Source organism: Eptesicus fuscus, chromosome 4 (assembly GCF_027574615.1).
Source record: "Eptesicus fuscus isolate TK198812 chromosome 4, DD_ASM_mEF_20220401, whole genome shotgun sequence".
Taxonomy (NCBI): Eukaryota; Metazoa; Chordata; class Mammalia; order Chiroptera; family Vespertilionidae; genus Eptesicus; species Eptesicus fuscus.
Window position 1 is genome coordinate 70,422,588 of NC_072476.1, and position 14,549 is coordinate 70,437,136.

At 43.2% G+C, this 14,549-nt stretch overlaps 1 protein-coding gene and 1 long non-coding RNA gene across 2 annotated transcripts in view; one reads left to right on the forward strand and one right to left on the reverse strand.

The window, feature by feature from the left end:
* Window positions 1-7,248, reverse strand: part of JMY (junction mediating and regulatory protein, p53 cofactor) — an 81,278-nt gene extending 74,030 nt beyond the window's left edge. Inside the window, exon 1 of the mRNA XM_008161975.3 lies at window positions 5,907-7,248. Coding sequence (XP_008160197.2) covers window positions 5,907-6,941 — 1,035 coding nt within the window. The 5' untranslated portion in view covers window positions 6,942-7,248. The remainder of the gene's footprint in view (window positions 1-5,906) is intronic.
* Window positions 7,202-14,549, forward strand: part of LOC129148861 (uncharacterized) — a 133,782-nt gene continuing 126,434 nt past the window's right edge. Inside the window, exon 1 of the long non-coding RNA XR_008555856.1 lies at window positions 7,202-7,819. This is a non-coding gene — a long non-coding RNA (uncharacterized LOC129148861). The remainder of the gene's footprint in view (window positions 7,820-14,549) is intronic.

Here is a 14,549-nt window from a genome sequence, read left to right on the forward strand (position 1 = left end):
GGCAGTCAGACATTCCTCAAAGGGTCCCAGATTGGAGGGGGTGCAGGCTGGGCTGAGGGACACCACCCCCCCATGCACGGATTTCGTGCACCAGGCCTCTAGTATAAAATAAAGCAGCAATGGAGAACAGTGAGAGACTGATTAAAGTTACATGAACATTTGGGAGTGAAGATTGCTAATTCAAACATTCTTCTGCCTTTATGTTTGACAAACTAAACCTCTTGTTCACCTTCTCCCTTCAACACACACACACACCCATATACTCAAATTACTAAAGTGTCTGTCCAACTTGACCTTGTTTTAGCAAGGAGGAAACATGCCCAATTTCATGTTTGTGAAATATTTGGTGGGCTGGGCATCATGTGATGTTAAATGGCAAGCAGAGAAAGGACCACATAAATTAATTATCAGGAAAACTGCCATCCTGTCACCAGTCTCTATGTTTCTGCTTTACAAAAGTGCTAAACTAGAGGCATATATTCATCTTTTTTTTCTATACTTATCTCTTTTTTCAGTGATATGAAAAATGACCAAAAATTTATTTGAGCACAGGATTGAAAAAAATGATCAGTATCTAAGTCATTATTTTAACAGCTTCCAGCTTTCATGTTTTTCATCATAACTCTCAAGAATCCCACAAAATTTACTTAGCTTCATTATTCCTTAACTGTGTTTAAGTTTACACTCTTTCTATGGGAATATACAGACAGAACAGCTCTCTCCATTGCAATACACTATGTCTTTCCCCAGTCTGCTTCTACTATTCATACCTACTTAATCATGGATCATGACTCACTGACCCAATGAAGACCAACATCCTAGGGCTCCTGTCACTTCTATAATGTATATAGTTGGGGTTTCAGCAAGTCTCCAAAGTTTTATAACTAATCTTGGTTTTCCAGAAAACTAAGGAAAGTCATAATTGGGAGGAGAGGTAATAAGCAAACAGTCTTCTTAGAGCTCCTTGCTCCTTCTGTTAAATAAACTCAGAAGTTAGATTTGTTTTTGGCTGAGTCATATTTTTTTGTTGTTGTTAATCCTCACCGGGGGAAATTTTTCCATTGATTTCTTAAAGGAGAGTGGAAGGGAGGGAGAGAGACACAAGAGAAACATCGATGTGAGAGAGACACATCTATTGGTTGGGCCAGGGGAGCGACCTGCAACCCAGGTATGTGCCCTTGACCTCAATCAAACCCTCAACCCTTCAGTTCTTGGGCAAAAGCTCTATCCACTAAGCCAAAATGGCTAGTGCTAGCTGTGTCATTTTAACAAACAAATGTCTTTAGGAAAACTAGGAATGGCAGGAAAGGCACACAGTTGGATTAAGATAAATCTATGTTTGAATCTGAATTTGGTCACTCCTTAGTTGTTTAACGTTGACCAAATTTGTGTAACATCTTTTAAGTTTCAACTTCTGCTTCAGCAAAATAGGTAAAAACAAAAACACCACTTAGCTCAAAAGATAGTGGGGAGGATGTAAGGAGAATGTGAAGTGCCCAATACCTAAGTAGCTAATAAATTAGTTACATTACCTGAGAGAAATATTGAGTTGAAAACTCTAGAGAATCCTTATGACATGAAAGAGACCATTAACACTTCTTGGGAAGTCTCCTTTATAAATACCAGACACTTTGTTGGGCACTTTTTCATACTGTCTTAATTAAATCTTAAAATAGCCTTTAAGTATTTCCCCCATTTCCCTGTTTTAAGAGTTTAAATAACTAAGCAGGTTACAGAAGTGGTAAGTCTATATTCGAATCCAGGTCGTTCTGACTCCAAACCCTGGGTCGGCTCTGGTTACTGTGTGCTTTATGTGGATGGCTACTTTTGAAAACACATGCTGTTTCAACTGGAAAGAAGTTAGAATTGAGGACAGTTTTACAGACATAATAAATTCCTAAGTGAACACTGATTTATAGATCTTAATCAAGCCTACCATCATAGTTATTAAGGTCTGTTATCTAAAAGACCACAAATAATAATTTCAAGAATAATTGTCCTTATACAAAAACCATTATTACAAAACCTAAGTCATCAAAGGTAAGCCATAGTATGGGCCATCCATGCACACACACTATAATACAATCTTCAGCTCTGACCAATGATCTGCGCTATTGCTGAAACCATTCCAAAAGACCTTGGTGGCACTTAATTCATTCAGGGATTGAATGCCTGTTGTATAAATAGCACTATTTACAGTAAACCCTTGTAAAAGTCCAAGACAAACGTGCCCTATAATAAATTTGACATTTCATTTATATTCAAGATTGAGGTCTTAAGTGGTATATAATTTGTATGTAATCTAAAAATAAGTTCTAAGTACTATATAAATTATAGCTCCTCCAAAACTTATTTCCAGTCAGATAACCAAATTTATGAATCATTAACAAAAACTTTTAGCAGAAAATTTAAGGTTTAATTCAGTATTTCACAAGCCAAGGATATAGGAATACTTCTTATAACTCAATCATACGTGTATTCCAAAAATTAAACTCCAATATTGTTTACAAAGCCTATATCAGTCATGGGTGCTAATTTACAAAGCACATAATTTACAATTGTGGTTTTAAAGCTCTTTTTGAAAAACACCTTTAGGAGTTTGGTAAAAGCCTTTCTCCAAAAATGCAAACATGCCTATGCATATAAAATGTTATATGCCCATTAAAGTCCAAATACAGTTCCCCTCAATTTATAGGGAACTCACCAAACTCAGATAAAGACCCCTTATTTAGGAAATCATTTACATTTTTAAGAGATCTTTCTCCTAGTTTTTCAATAGCATGGTCCCTTGAGTAATTTACATTTGTCATTTTACAAAAACTTACTTACCCACAACTTGACATTAACAGGACACTTCTTCCAAACCCTTCAAATTCTTGCAATACTAAAAACAAACTCTGGTGTCTTTTGTCCACTAATATTAAGAGTGCTCACAAGATGTGTGGCCCTGAACTAGGGGGTGGCAAAGAAGAGAATTCCAAGATATTGTCAAGGCCAATGACCTTGAAAAGTTTACAATCTATTTGCACAGTCTGTTCTACTTAAAAAAACACACACACAACTCCTTTCAACAATTTACTGACCATTTTGAACAAAAACAGGTGTAGTTTTTAAGATGAAACCATTAGCCCTAGCTGACAGTGGTCGGCAAACTCATTAGTCAACAGAGCCAAATATCAACAGTATAACTATTGAATTTCTTTTGAGAGCCAAATTTTTTAAACTTAAACTTCTTCTAACGCCACTTCTTCAAAATAGACTCGCCCAGGCCGTGGTATTTTGTGGAAGAGCCACACTCAAGGGGCCAAAGAGCTGCATGTGGCTCACGAGCCACAGTTTGCCGACCATGGCCCTAGCACAGATTTGGCACAGTCCATAGAGCATCAGTCTGCGGACGGAAGGGTCCCGGGTTTGATTCTGGTCAAGGGCATGTACCTTGGTTGCAGGTCCTGGCCCGGGTGGGTGCAGGAGGCAACCAATCGATGTGTTGCTCTCACAGTGATGTTTCTCTCTGTCTTTCCCTCTCTCTAAAAATCAATGGAAAAATATCCTGGGGTAAGGATTAAAAAAAAAGAAGAAGAAACCTTTACATGGATAGGAAAAGCAATTCAGTAGAAAAAGGGACCAGAAAATAGATTCACAGAAATGAAAGAAAAAACACGACCAAACAACTAAATTTTTTAAAGTAACATATACCTAAGAATGTGTCTGATCTAGCAAATACACCTAGCTTGAAAAACTATAGCCAATTTCACAAGTTAAGTCAACTTGAAAACTGGAAATACAAAAACATTGAATTAGATGTAATTACTAAACTCAACAGAATTAATAACTCAAAAGTGACACATTCTATAAAGATTTTACCTACCAAAAAAAAATTACTGCAAAATATTAAGACAGCAAAGAATTTAAGCAGTTGGGTAACAAAAAACATGGCTGGTATGTTATACACCCCCATTATCATCCCCATGGCAGACATCACTAATTAATCACACCACATTTTCCCCCCACTGAGTCTCATTATTTCAACAGAAACTTCCAGTAGAAATCAGGAGGGCATTAAAACTGAACCTGTTTATTTCCTTGACAGCTATTTTTAAAATACTATTCAAAGCCAACTAAATGAAGCACCAAAAGTTTATGTATTTAATGTTCAATGAATTTATACTAAATTTTATTTATTTTGAGGCGTTTTCCAACACACAAAAGCTTCCTTAAAAGTTTAAAAAATTCTTTGTTAAACAGAATAAAATGCTATAGTTAATATAACTTTACTTAATTAGTAAAAAATACATTTTTAAAAATGTACACAACCTCCCCCATGAAAGGGTTCTAGAAAACTGCAATTAACTATACTTTTGGCAGCCTTCATTTTTTACCCAATTTGAATTAAAAAAGACAAAATAACTTTTTCTGAGTATCAATAAAATAAAACCAGACATGCCTATAAGACTATAATATATATGTATAAATATATGTATAACTCAAGTAAGAGAAAGAAGCACTAACTTTGTTCTTGCAATTTCAATGACATACAGGTCAATATTAGAAAAACTCTAAAAAGAATATATGTGGCCATTTAAGATTTCTGTCCCTTACAAAAAACAATCCTAAATAGAACAGACTCCAGAAAGGAGATGATACCCAAGGAAATAAAAACTCTGCAACGCTAGGATCATATTACAGGTGGGAGATGTTTAGCATAAAATATACTAATTGGAAGGAGTGAAAGCCTGGATTCAGGAAGTTGTATGAGAACACTGTGGTGTGGGATAAGTGAGGAAGAGTTATTTCCTAAATCCTCAAGTCTAGCAAAGAAAAACCATATTCTAAAAACCAGAAGGCTCCAACTTCCTGGTCTCAATAGCAGTATTCAAGTATTATATAAATATAGACAAGATTAACAGATGACAACACAATGTCAGGAATATAAAAACCATAAAAAGGGGCATTTACCTACCCAAGTCCAACCTCAATTGGTACTGATACTAAAAATAATAAATTGCTCTGAGAAAAGTGTCCATTAGAGGAAACTGAGTATATGTGAAAATACTTTTTCAGTGAATTTCTTACAGAAGCTGTAAGTAAGCATAACCTCAAATTATATATATTTTATGGATTGTAGAGCTCCTATGTATATCCATTCCAATCTTCCCCCCATATTGCACTATACTGCACTACTTTTTGATCCCTAAGTACAAAAGAATACTAAACATTCCTGCCTAGGGCATTTTTGCTCCCTAAAACAGGAGTGAAACACGAACTATCTATCTGTAAAGACTTGAAATATTCCTAAAGTGTGTCTAAAACCTTTAAGAATACATTTACAACCAAATATCACTTAGTGCTTTTTCATTTGCACAGGCCACTTATTTGGAGGGCAATGAATTTACAATTTGCCTAAGTTGCCAAACTACATATGGAGTTGTAAAAGCAAACCAACTTTACTCCCTAAAACAAACTATTTTGAGTAAATGAGCATGACACCAAGAAATGACACCAGGGTTGGTTCATGCCTGGGTAGTTATTGCTAGAAAGAGATTTAGAGAGCAGAGAGAAATAAATTCTCACTTAGCTTACATTTACCGGGGGGGGGGGGGGGGGGGGGCGCCTTTTTTCAAAGTGGCTTTAATCTTAGTGGCAGCACATCCACAGAGCACTTACAATACAGAACCCATCTGATAAGTGGGGGAGGATATCTAAAGACTTACCAAAGGTTCTGGAGAGGGCCGGTTGAGGAAAGCCAGTTTCCCTACCACTGAAAGGAAGGAAGGGGGAGGCAAGTCACAATAACCCATCGTCTTCCTTTTCCCTTGTCTAGAAAAACAAGTGCCCCAGATGTGCACAGCCTAGACCGAGGCTCCAGGAATGAGGAACGAAAAGCTAGGACTGAAGCCCAAACTCACCTCCTGGATGCGCTTCCGGGCCCGCTGCAGCACTTCTTCGTAGCCCTTCTGCCGCAGCTCGCTAAGGCTTTCGTAATACTCCTCAGGGTCGTCGGTCTCAGTAAACAGTACCTGGGAGAGGATCTTCCAACCGCAGGTGTCCAGGCCATGGCCCAGGTAGACCTGGAGCTGGTAACACAGGGTGTCGATCTCCTGCTCGGTCATCTCCGGGGCGCCCCCAAACAGCACGGTCCACATCCCCGAGGGCTCCTCGGGGAAGACGGGCAGGCACGGCTCCAGCTGCGAGTTCACGGAGCACAGCTGCTGGTGCACCGCGCGCAGATCCTGGAAGGAGAAGAGCCCGGCCCAACTGCACTCCTCGGCCGCGGACTCCAGTTCAGTGGCGGGTGGCTCCGGGTCGGAGCGCGCCGGGGACGCCGGGGCCGCTTCGTCGTCCCTCACCATTTCCAGCACCTCGATCTCCTCGGAGACCGCCCCGCAGGCGCTCACTACCCGCACCGAGGACGCGGGGACCTCCTTGGGCGCCGGTGGGACTGCCGCAGAGGCGGCCCCCGCCACATCTCTGCCTTCAGATCCCTTCCGGGCCGGGGCGGACTTGGCCCGCACGGGGCTCCGGAGAGGGCTCTCCGCCCCTTTGCCGGCTGAACTCCGCAGCAGCGAATCCCCCCGAAGGTAGCGCGTACTCCGCGGGGAGCCGCTCTCCGCCGAGGCCGGGCTCCTCCGGGGCCCCGGACTCCTCCCGGGAGTCGCAGCAGCCGTGGCCTCCGGCCGCCCCTTGCCCGCTGGGCTGCCCGGCCCGCGAGTCCCGTCGGACGCGGCAGCACAGGACTCGGCGCCCCCTCGCGTCCCCGCCTGCTCCCGGGAGCCGCTCCTCTGCCTCTGGGCCGTCCGGTTGTGGCAGGTTATGGCAAACTTGCCCTCGATCTCGTTCCAGGCCACAATGAAGACGAACTTGTGCTTCTCGCGCTCGTCGAACACATGGGGCCGCACGGCCACCCAGTCCGATTCGAGCGTCTCCTCCAGCGCGAACGACATGGTGGCTCCGGCGCCAGGCCGCGGGGGAGGCGACGCTGGTCCTGCCCGCCCGAGAACTCACCGGCTGGCTGCGCCGCGCCCCCCGCTCACCCTCGCCGGGCGCCTTCAGCCATCTTAGCGTCCCAGCCGGCTCTCCTCGCTTGGTCGCCCGTCCTCCCCGCACTCGGACCCGCCGCGCTCCTTTGTGGACCGGCTCGCGGGAAATACACAGACAATGCGCGTCCCTGGAGCAGGTAGTTCACATGGTCACGTGCAGCCGGATCTGTTTACAAGCCGCGCACCGTGGCAGCGCCCCGCGCCCGCCCACCGCGCGAGGCCGCGGTGCGGCTTCTGCGGCGCCCAGGAGGTTAGGACGCGGGTCCCGCGGGGCCGGGAAGGCCGGCGGACGGCTGGGGCCGGCGGTGTGTGCGTCCCCGCTCGCCCAGGCCGATCTCCCCGCCTCGTCCTCTTCCCGACCGCGCGGAGCTGTCTGACGGATGGACGCGTCTCCTCAACTCTGAGCTTCGGTATCGCCACAATGTTAGCATTCGGCTGCTGACGTCGGCGGCTCCACGAGGGACGTAAACACCGGCACGTGCCGCACGCTGGTGACGCGGCGGCGGCGGCGGCGCGCACACCCCGCCCGCGCGCGCCGGCCCCGCCCCTCAGCGTCTCCCCGCCCCTCCCGCGAGCACCGCGCTCCGACCCTTTCCTTCCTCAGCTCCGCCCCCGCCTCCCGCGGGCTGGAGCCGGCGGCTCGCGGGCTGTGGGGTCTGAGTGGGTTAGAGGGACAGGTGTGCCTGGCGGGCCAAGTGGCCTCCGAACCCCGGGATAAAAGGAGCGAAGGCTGGGGAACTGAGACTTTCCGAACTCCAGTCCTGCAAAGGGGGCCCTCAAATGTAAGTTTGCCTCCATTCCCCTGGGGGGGAGCCGGGATGGAGAAGTCCTACACCCTGTACTCCGTAAACATTACCCGAACCTTGTGATGAACTTTTTGGGTTCCCCCAAACTGTTGGATGTACCCTAACACCCTGGAGACACAATTTCATCGGTGTGTTATTGCTTCAGGTTTCATCATTGTGTAGTTCTTTGAGCCTCATTTTGAGATAATTGGTTTGAGCACTTTTGAAGTTGTATTCAATTAGGAGTTCCCAGAATGCACATGCAAAAAATAAAAATAAAAATCATGTAAATTTGAAGAATTCTGCTGTTCATACTGAACTATGATAAAACATTCTTAAAATATCCTAGTGGATCTTATAGTCCAGTTTACGTTATTGGCATTTTTTTTCCTTATTCGTGTCCAATTCATATAGCAGGTATTCTGCATCCGCAGTAAAGTACAATGAGAATTCGTTCTTTTATTTTTATACATATTTCAAAAACATATGCAAAATAACTTGAATTAACCGTGCATTGTCAGATATACTTACTTTTACTTCAGTGTTGTCCTGACATCTGACTAAACAGCAAAAGTTTTAGCCCTGACACTCAGCAGGACATTTTAGACCAATGGATCTGCTTGGACAATAAACGGGAGGGGGGCACTTTGGGCTGGATGAGCAAAGAGGGAACAGAACTGGTTTTTAAACCTTTTTGTGGTTCTTTATGTGGAACCACACATTTTCAAAGCTTGTAAAAGAACTTGTGTCAACTCTCAGATGCAAATCAGAGATACACCTTTCGAAAGGTAGGAAGAAAACCCATCACAAATATGTATCACCATCTAAGCAAACAATAGCACATTATAGAAAAAAAACTTTTCATCTTTTCTACTGAAAAGTTACTCCTAAAAGTTTTTCTGATAAAAAGTGGACATAATCACTAGGTCTCTTCATGTAATACATTATGGAGAAGTCTGAATAAGAATAAACAACCAAAGAATATGTTTATAGGAAACATTGTTTTATTTACATGTATTTCAGTATTTATCCACAGATGTAAAATTATGTCTTATCGCAGTAGTGCTAAAGAAACTTGACTGGTGGTCACACGGGTTTTAAATATTTTCCCCTAATACTCTGGAGCCACTGTGTTTTGTCAAAAGGATTGTTTCAATGGTTCTTGTTTCCTCTAAGTAATTGTTACACTAGAAATGAAAAGAAACAAACAAAAATTCCCATGGAAGGCTACTGTAGTACTCTACAATTCTTTGTTTAGGTCTGTATCTGATTGTCAAGCAAGATCTCTGAGTGTATAAATTACTCCCTGGGAATAAGTAAAGCTACAGAAAAAGCACATACACCATACTAGCTTTGAAAGGGGTTGAAAATGTTTATCTCTTCGAATTTTTTTAAACTGCTGTGAATTGTTAGGTAATCTGGGAAATGCTTTAACTCTTTAGGTCTTTTAATAAAAACTATACTAGTTTACATAGTGATTTTCAAATTACATAGCATTTTCTTGCACATATTTATTTTATCTTTATAATAATCATAATATAGGTATGAAAGGAATAAATCTTTAAATTTTATATATAAAAAATAGTTTGGATTGTTAGGTCAAACATCCCGGGATTGGGAGCAGGGGACAACTTGAGTTCAGGGGCCTAATGGACATCTGTTCTAATTAGATTCTCTCAGAAGCAGACACTGAAAAGTCAGGAATGTCCAACTGAATTGGAGGGTAGTGGGTGGTGTAACACCTGTGAAAGAAAAAGGACTGACGTAGAATTGGAGCTCCAGACCAAAAATTAGGTGTGTGTTTTTTTAATTTTATTTTTCAATTTCACTTTACATTCAGTATTATTTTGTATTAGTTTCAGGTGTGCCGCATAGTGTTTAGACAATCATAAACTTTACAAAGTATTCCTCCCAATATTTACTATACCCACCTGGCACTGTACATAGTTATTACAATATTATTGACTATATTTCCTATACTGTACTTGACATCCCCGGTACTATTTTTATAACTGTCAATTTGTACTTTTTAAAAATATATATATATTTATTGATTTTTTACAGAGAGGGAGGAAGAGAGAGAGAGAGTTAGAAACATTGATGAAAGAGAAACATCGATCAGCTGCCTCCTGCACACCTCCTAATGGGGATGTGCCTGCAACCAAGATACATGCTCTTGACCAGAATCGAACCTGGGACCCTTCAGTCTGCAGGCTGATGCTCTATCTACTGAGCCAAACTGGTCAGGGCTCAATTTGTACTTTTTAATTCCTTCACCATTTTCACCCAGTCCCCCAACCTGCTTCCCCTCTGGTAACCATCAGTCTCTTCTCTGTATCTATGAGCCTGCTTCTATTTTGTTTGTTCGTTTGTTTATTTTGTTCTTTAGATGCCACTTATAAGTGAAATCATATAGTATTTGTCTTTCTCTGATTGACATTTCACTTAACAACCTCTAGGTCCATCCATGCTGTCGCAGATGGTAAGATTTCATTCTTACTTGTGGCTGAGTAATATTCCATTGTACATATGTAGCACTACTTTTTTATCTGCTCCTCTATTGATGGGGACTTGGGTTACTTTTATATTTAGGCTATTGTAAATAATGCTGAAATGAATATAGGATTGTGTCTGTTCTTTCAAATTAATGCTTTGGATATCACTGGGTGATAAGGCAGTTCCATTTTTAACTTTTTGAGGAACCTCCATACTGTTTTCTTTTTTATTGTTGAATTTATTGGTGTGACATACTACCTAATAAAATAGTAATATGCAAATTGACCGCACATTCGCTACGCCCAAGCCATGCCCACCAACCAAAGACACGCCCATCAGCCAATCAGGGTGAGTATGCAAATTACCCAACAAAGATGGCGGTTAATTTGCATACGCTGAGGGAGGGAGGAGTGAAGACTGAAGACAACTTAGAAGGAAGAGGGAGGGCCGAAACCGGTTTGGCTCAGTGGATAGAGCGTCGGCCTGCGGACTGAAAGGTCCCAGGTTCAATTCCGGTCAAGGGCATGTACCTTGGTTGCGGGCACATCCCCAGTAGGGGTTGTGCAGGAGGCAGCTGATCGATGTTTCTCTATCATCGATGTTTCTAACTCTCTATCCCTCTCTCTTTCTCTCTGTAAAAAATCAATAAAAATATATTTAAAAAAAAAGAAGGAAGAGGGAGGAAAAGCGGAAAGCAAGGTGGCTGCCAGAGGGAAAGCCTGGGTGGGGCGGAGAGGGGCGGGGCGGGCAGCAGAGGCGCTCAGGTGCAGGCGCGGCGGCCGCTTGCAGGATTCTTCCTGCAAATGGGCTACTAGTTGGTTAATAAAATGATATAGGTTTCAGGTGTACAATTCTATAATACATCATCTATATATTATATTGTGTGTTCACCACCTCAATCCATACTGTGTTCTATAGTGGCTGCAGCACTCTGCATTCCCACCAATAGTACACAAGGGTTCCCTTTTCTCCAAATCCTCATCAACACTTGTTTTTTGATGATTTATTGATGATAGCCATTCTGACACGTGTGAGGTGATATTTATTGTGGTTTTAATTTCATTTCTCTGATGTAAAGATTGTTTCTTTTTTTAATATTTTTTTATTGATTTCAGAGAAGAAGGGAGAGGGAGAGAGAAATAGAAACATCAATGATGAGAGAGAATCATTGATAGGCTGGAGAATTCTCTTGTTCTTTCATTTGGGGGTTATTTCTTTGTCTCCTCATTTTGGCTGTCTGTTTGGATTTGTGACTAAGTATTAGGTAGATCCTCTATCCCTCTGAATCTCTAGTGCAGGACTGTGTCAAATGCTGTTTCTGATTAAGTAGATCAGGCAAAGCCTCAAAACCTCCAGAGACTGCTGCTGCCTATAGACTGTTAGGATTCTGAGTTGAATTGCCCCAGGGTGGGGCAGTTGCTTCTGCCTGGAGGCTAATTGTTATTTTTAGTCTCTTAAGTGGCCTCAGAACTAGGTGTTTTCCAATAGGGTGGGTCAACTGTCTTCTCCCCCGGCCAGGCAAATGTCTGTGTGGGAAAGATGTCCTCTGCTGCATGAGGAAATGGAGGAAATGACTCAGCACAGGAAACTAGGGTCTTCTGCCTTCTGAGCTCTAACCCCTGAGTTGAGCCCCCAATCCTGGCTTCTGCTCACACAGCTCTAGTCTACTCCGCCCTCCCTCTGTCAGAGCACAAGGTGGGTGGCTCCACAGGGAATTTTGTGCCTTGGTCCTTTAAGAGGGTGCCTGAATTTTCAGCCATCACTCTCTGGCAGACAGCAACCCCGCTGCTTTTCACAGCCAAATGTTATGTGGGTCCCCTTCTCAGTTGTGTTCTTTGCTGGGGGACCCAGCTTGGGAATTAGATCCCAGAGTTCTCAGTGGCAATCCCCATAGCTAAGATACCTCTCTGGGACTTCAGTTGCTGTCCCAGTCCTTTAGCGCCTCCACCCCTCCTATGTAGTCTCCACTTTTGGTCCTCAGGTGTCAGGGTTCTCTCCTGCAAGTTTTACGTTGTTTATTCAGGACGTTTTTCTGTATTTTATTTTTTTTATTTTTATTTTTTTATTGATTTCAGAGAGGAAGGGAGAGGAATAGAGAGATAGAAACATCAATGATGAGAGAGAATCATTGATTGGCTGCCTCCTGCATGCTCCACACTGGGGATCGAGCCCACAATCTGAGCATGTGCCCTTGGCCAGAATTGAACCTGGGACCCTTTAGTCTGCAGGTTGGCACTCTATCCACTGAGCCAAACCTTTCTGTATTTTAGTTGCAATTCCAGTTTGTTCCTGGGAGCATGTTCGTGCAGCATCCACTCACTCTGTCGCCATTTTTAATCTCTCCCTAATTGGTCTTTTTAAGAAATAGTGCCACACTGGGGGTTCAGTGTTGCTGCTCTGTTGCTGGCAGGTTAAACATTCAAAGCAGGCAATTACTAGATTGGCCTCCATGAGTGAGAGTCCATGTTGTTTGACCCAGGCAAAGCCCCCATCTCTGCCATTGTGGCCATGTCATATGTTTGCCTTGTCATGCCAGTGAATGTCAACTGTGCAAGTTATTTTATCCACTTGGTTATTTGGTGTCCAGACTATGTGGGTTGCTTTCATTAGGCATTAAAATACAATAAAAGAAATTGTTACACTTTGTGCCCACTGTCATATGTCCATCTGCATATCTCTTTCCCATACCTTCTTGTCTCTGATATTTTAATTTTTCTCTTTCCAGGTCCCTGATCATTATCCATGAATCCATGTACATTTTTACTTTGGGCCATTATCCTTTTGTACAAAGTGGTTGACCAGATGCACCTTCTGAAGCTCTGCCCACTGGGAAGATTTGTCTTTCACACAGTGTCTCATTACTGTCTTTCACAACAGCCACCCCTGAATAAGGCTATAATGCAGACAGCATCAACTTTTAGTTTTGCATACTGAATCAGCCTAGCCATAAACCAAGCTAGGAGTTTTTCATCCTCCTTCAGCTGGTTAAATGGGAGGCCCATATGATCATTTGTGGTGTGTTTTTTGTTTTGTTTTAAAGAATGTTAACATTTTATTTTATTTAGAAAGAGAGAGAGGAAGCAAGAGGGAGAGAGAGAGAGAGAGAGAGAGAGAGAGAAACATCCATGTGAGAGTGCAACATCAATTGGCTGCTTCCTTCCCCCTATTGGGGGATGAGTCCACAATCCAGGCATGTGCCCTTGATCTGGAATTGAACCAGCAACTTCCTGGTGCACGGGATGGTGCCCAACCAGATGAGCCAAACTGGCCAGGGCAGGCCCATATGGCCAGGACCTGATGCAGAGCCATTTTCTACTCTGAGCCCTACTCAAAGCTGGCACCTTCTATATATGGGTTGGGCAGTTTTCCTAGGTGTGGAATGTGTTGCCTCCAAAGCCAAAGAGCCTTAACAGTATGGTGCAGCAATCTGTCCTTTACTTTGAAGGGTGCCATGACCTGGATGGCTGGGTTCAGGATCTGAAGGAGGGGCTGACACACAAATGAAAACACTAGACAAGAAATATTAATTATTTTTAAATATATTTTATTGATTTTTTACATAGAGGAAAGGAGAGGGATAGAGAGCCAGAAACATCGATGAGAGAGAAACATTGATTCAGCTGCCTCTTGCACACTCCCTACTGGGGATGTACCCACAACCAAGGTACATGCCCTTTACCGGAATCGAACCTGGGACCCTTGAGTCCACAGGCCGACGCTCTATCCACTGAGCCAAACTGGTTAGGGTGAGAAATATTAATTATTAAGGGGTGGGGGCCAGGTGGTGTTTCTTTCATGAAAAGCACACTGACCTCTGGCCGGTCTGCTTTTTATTTACTTGAATACACATTTTCCCTTTAGCAATGCATACAGGCATATCAAAGGTAAAGTTTGGTAAACAGTAAAAGGATTATCAGGTTAGGGAATTGCCTTGAGCCACCACTATCTCAACAGATGAGGTGCTTAGTGTCAGCCCTGCTAACACCCAAGGTCCATCTGCCTTCCGAGTTCCTTGGTGCACTCCCATGATAGCATCAGCAGTGCCTCAGTGGGTGGCTTCCTGCAGAAGGGAATGTCCTGGCTTGCACCTGACCATGGTCTGTGTAGAAACTTTACTGAATTGGCAAGTACTTCAATTTTTATAATTTATCTCACTCACTCTGGAGTACATGTATCTTACCAAAGTCTCCAGCATGCTAACACCCTCTTACTCATGCTGCCAGATCAGCAT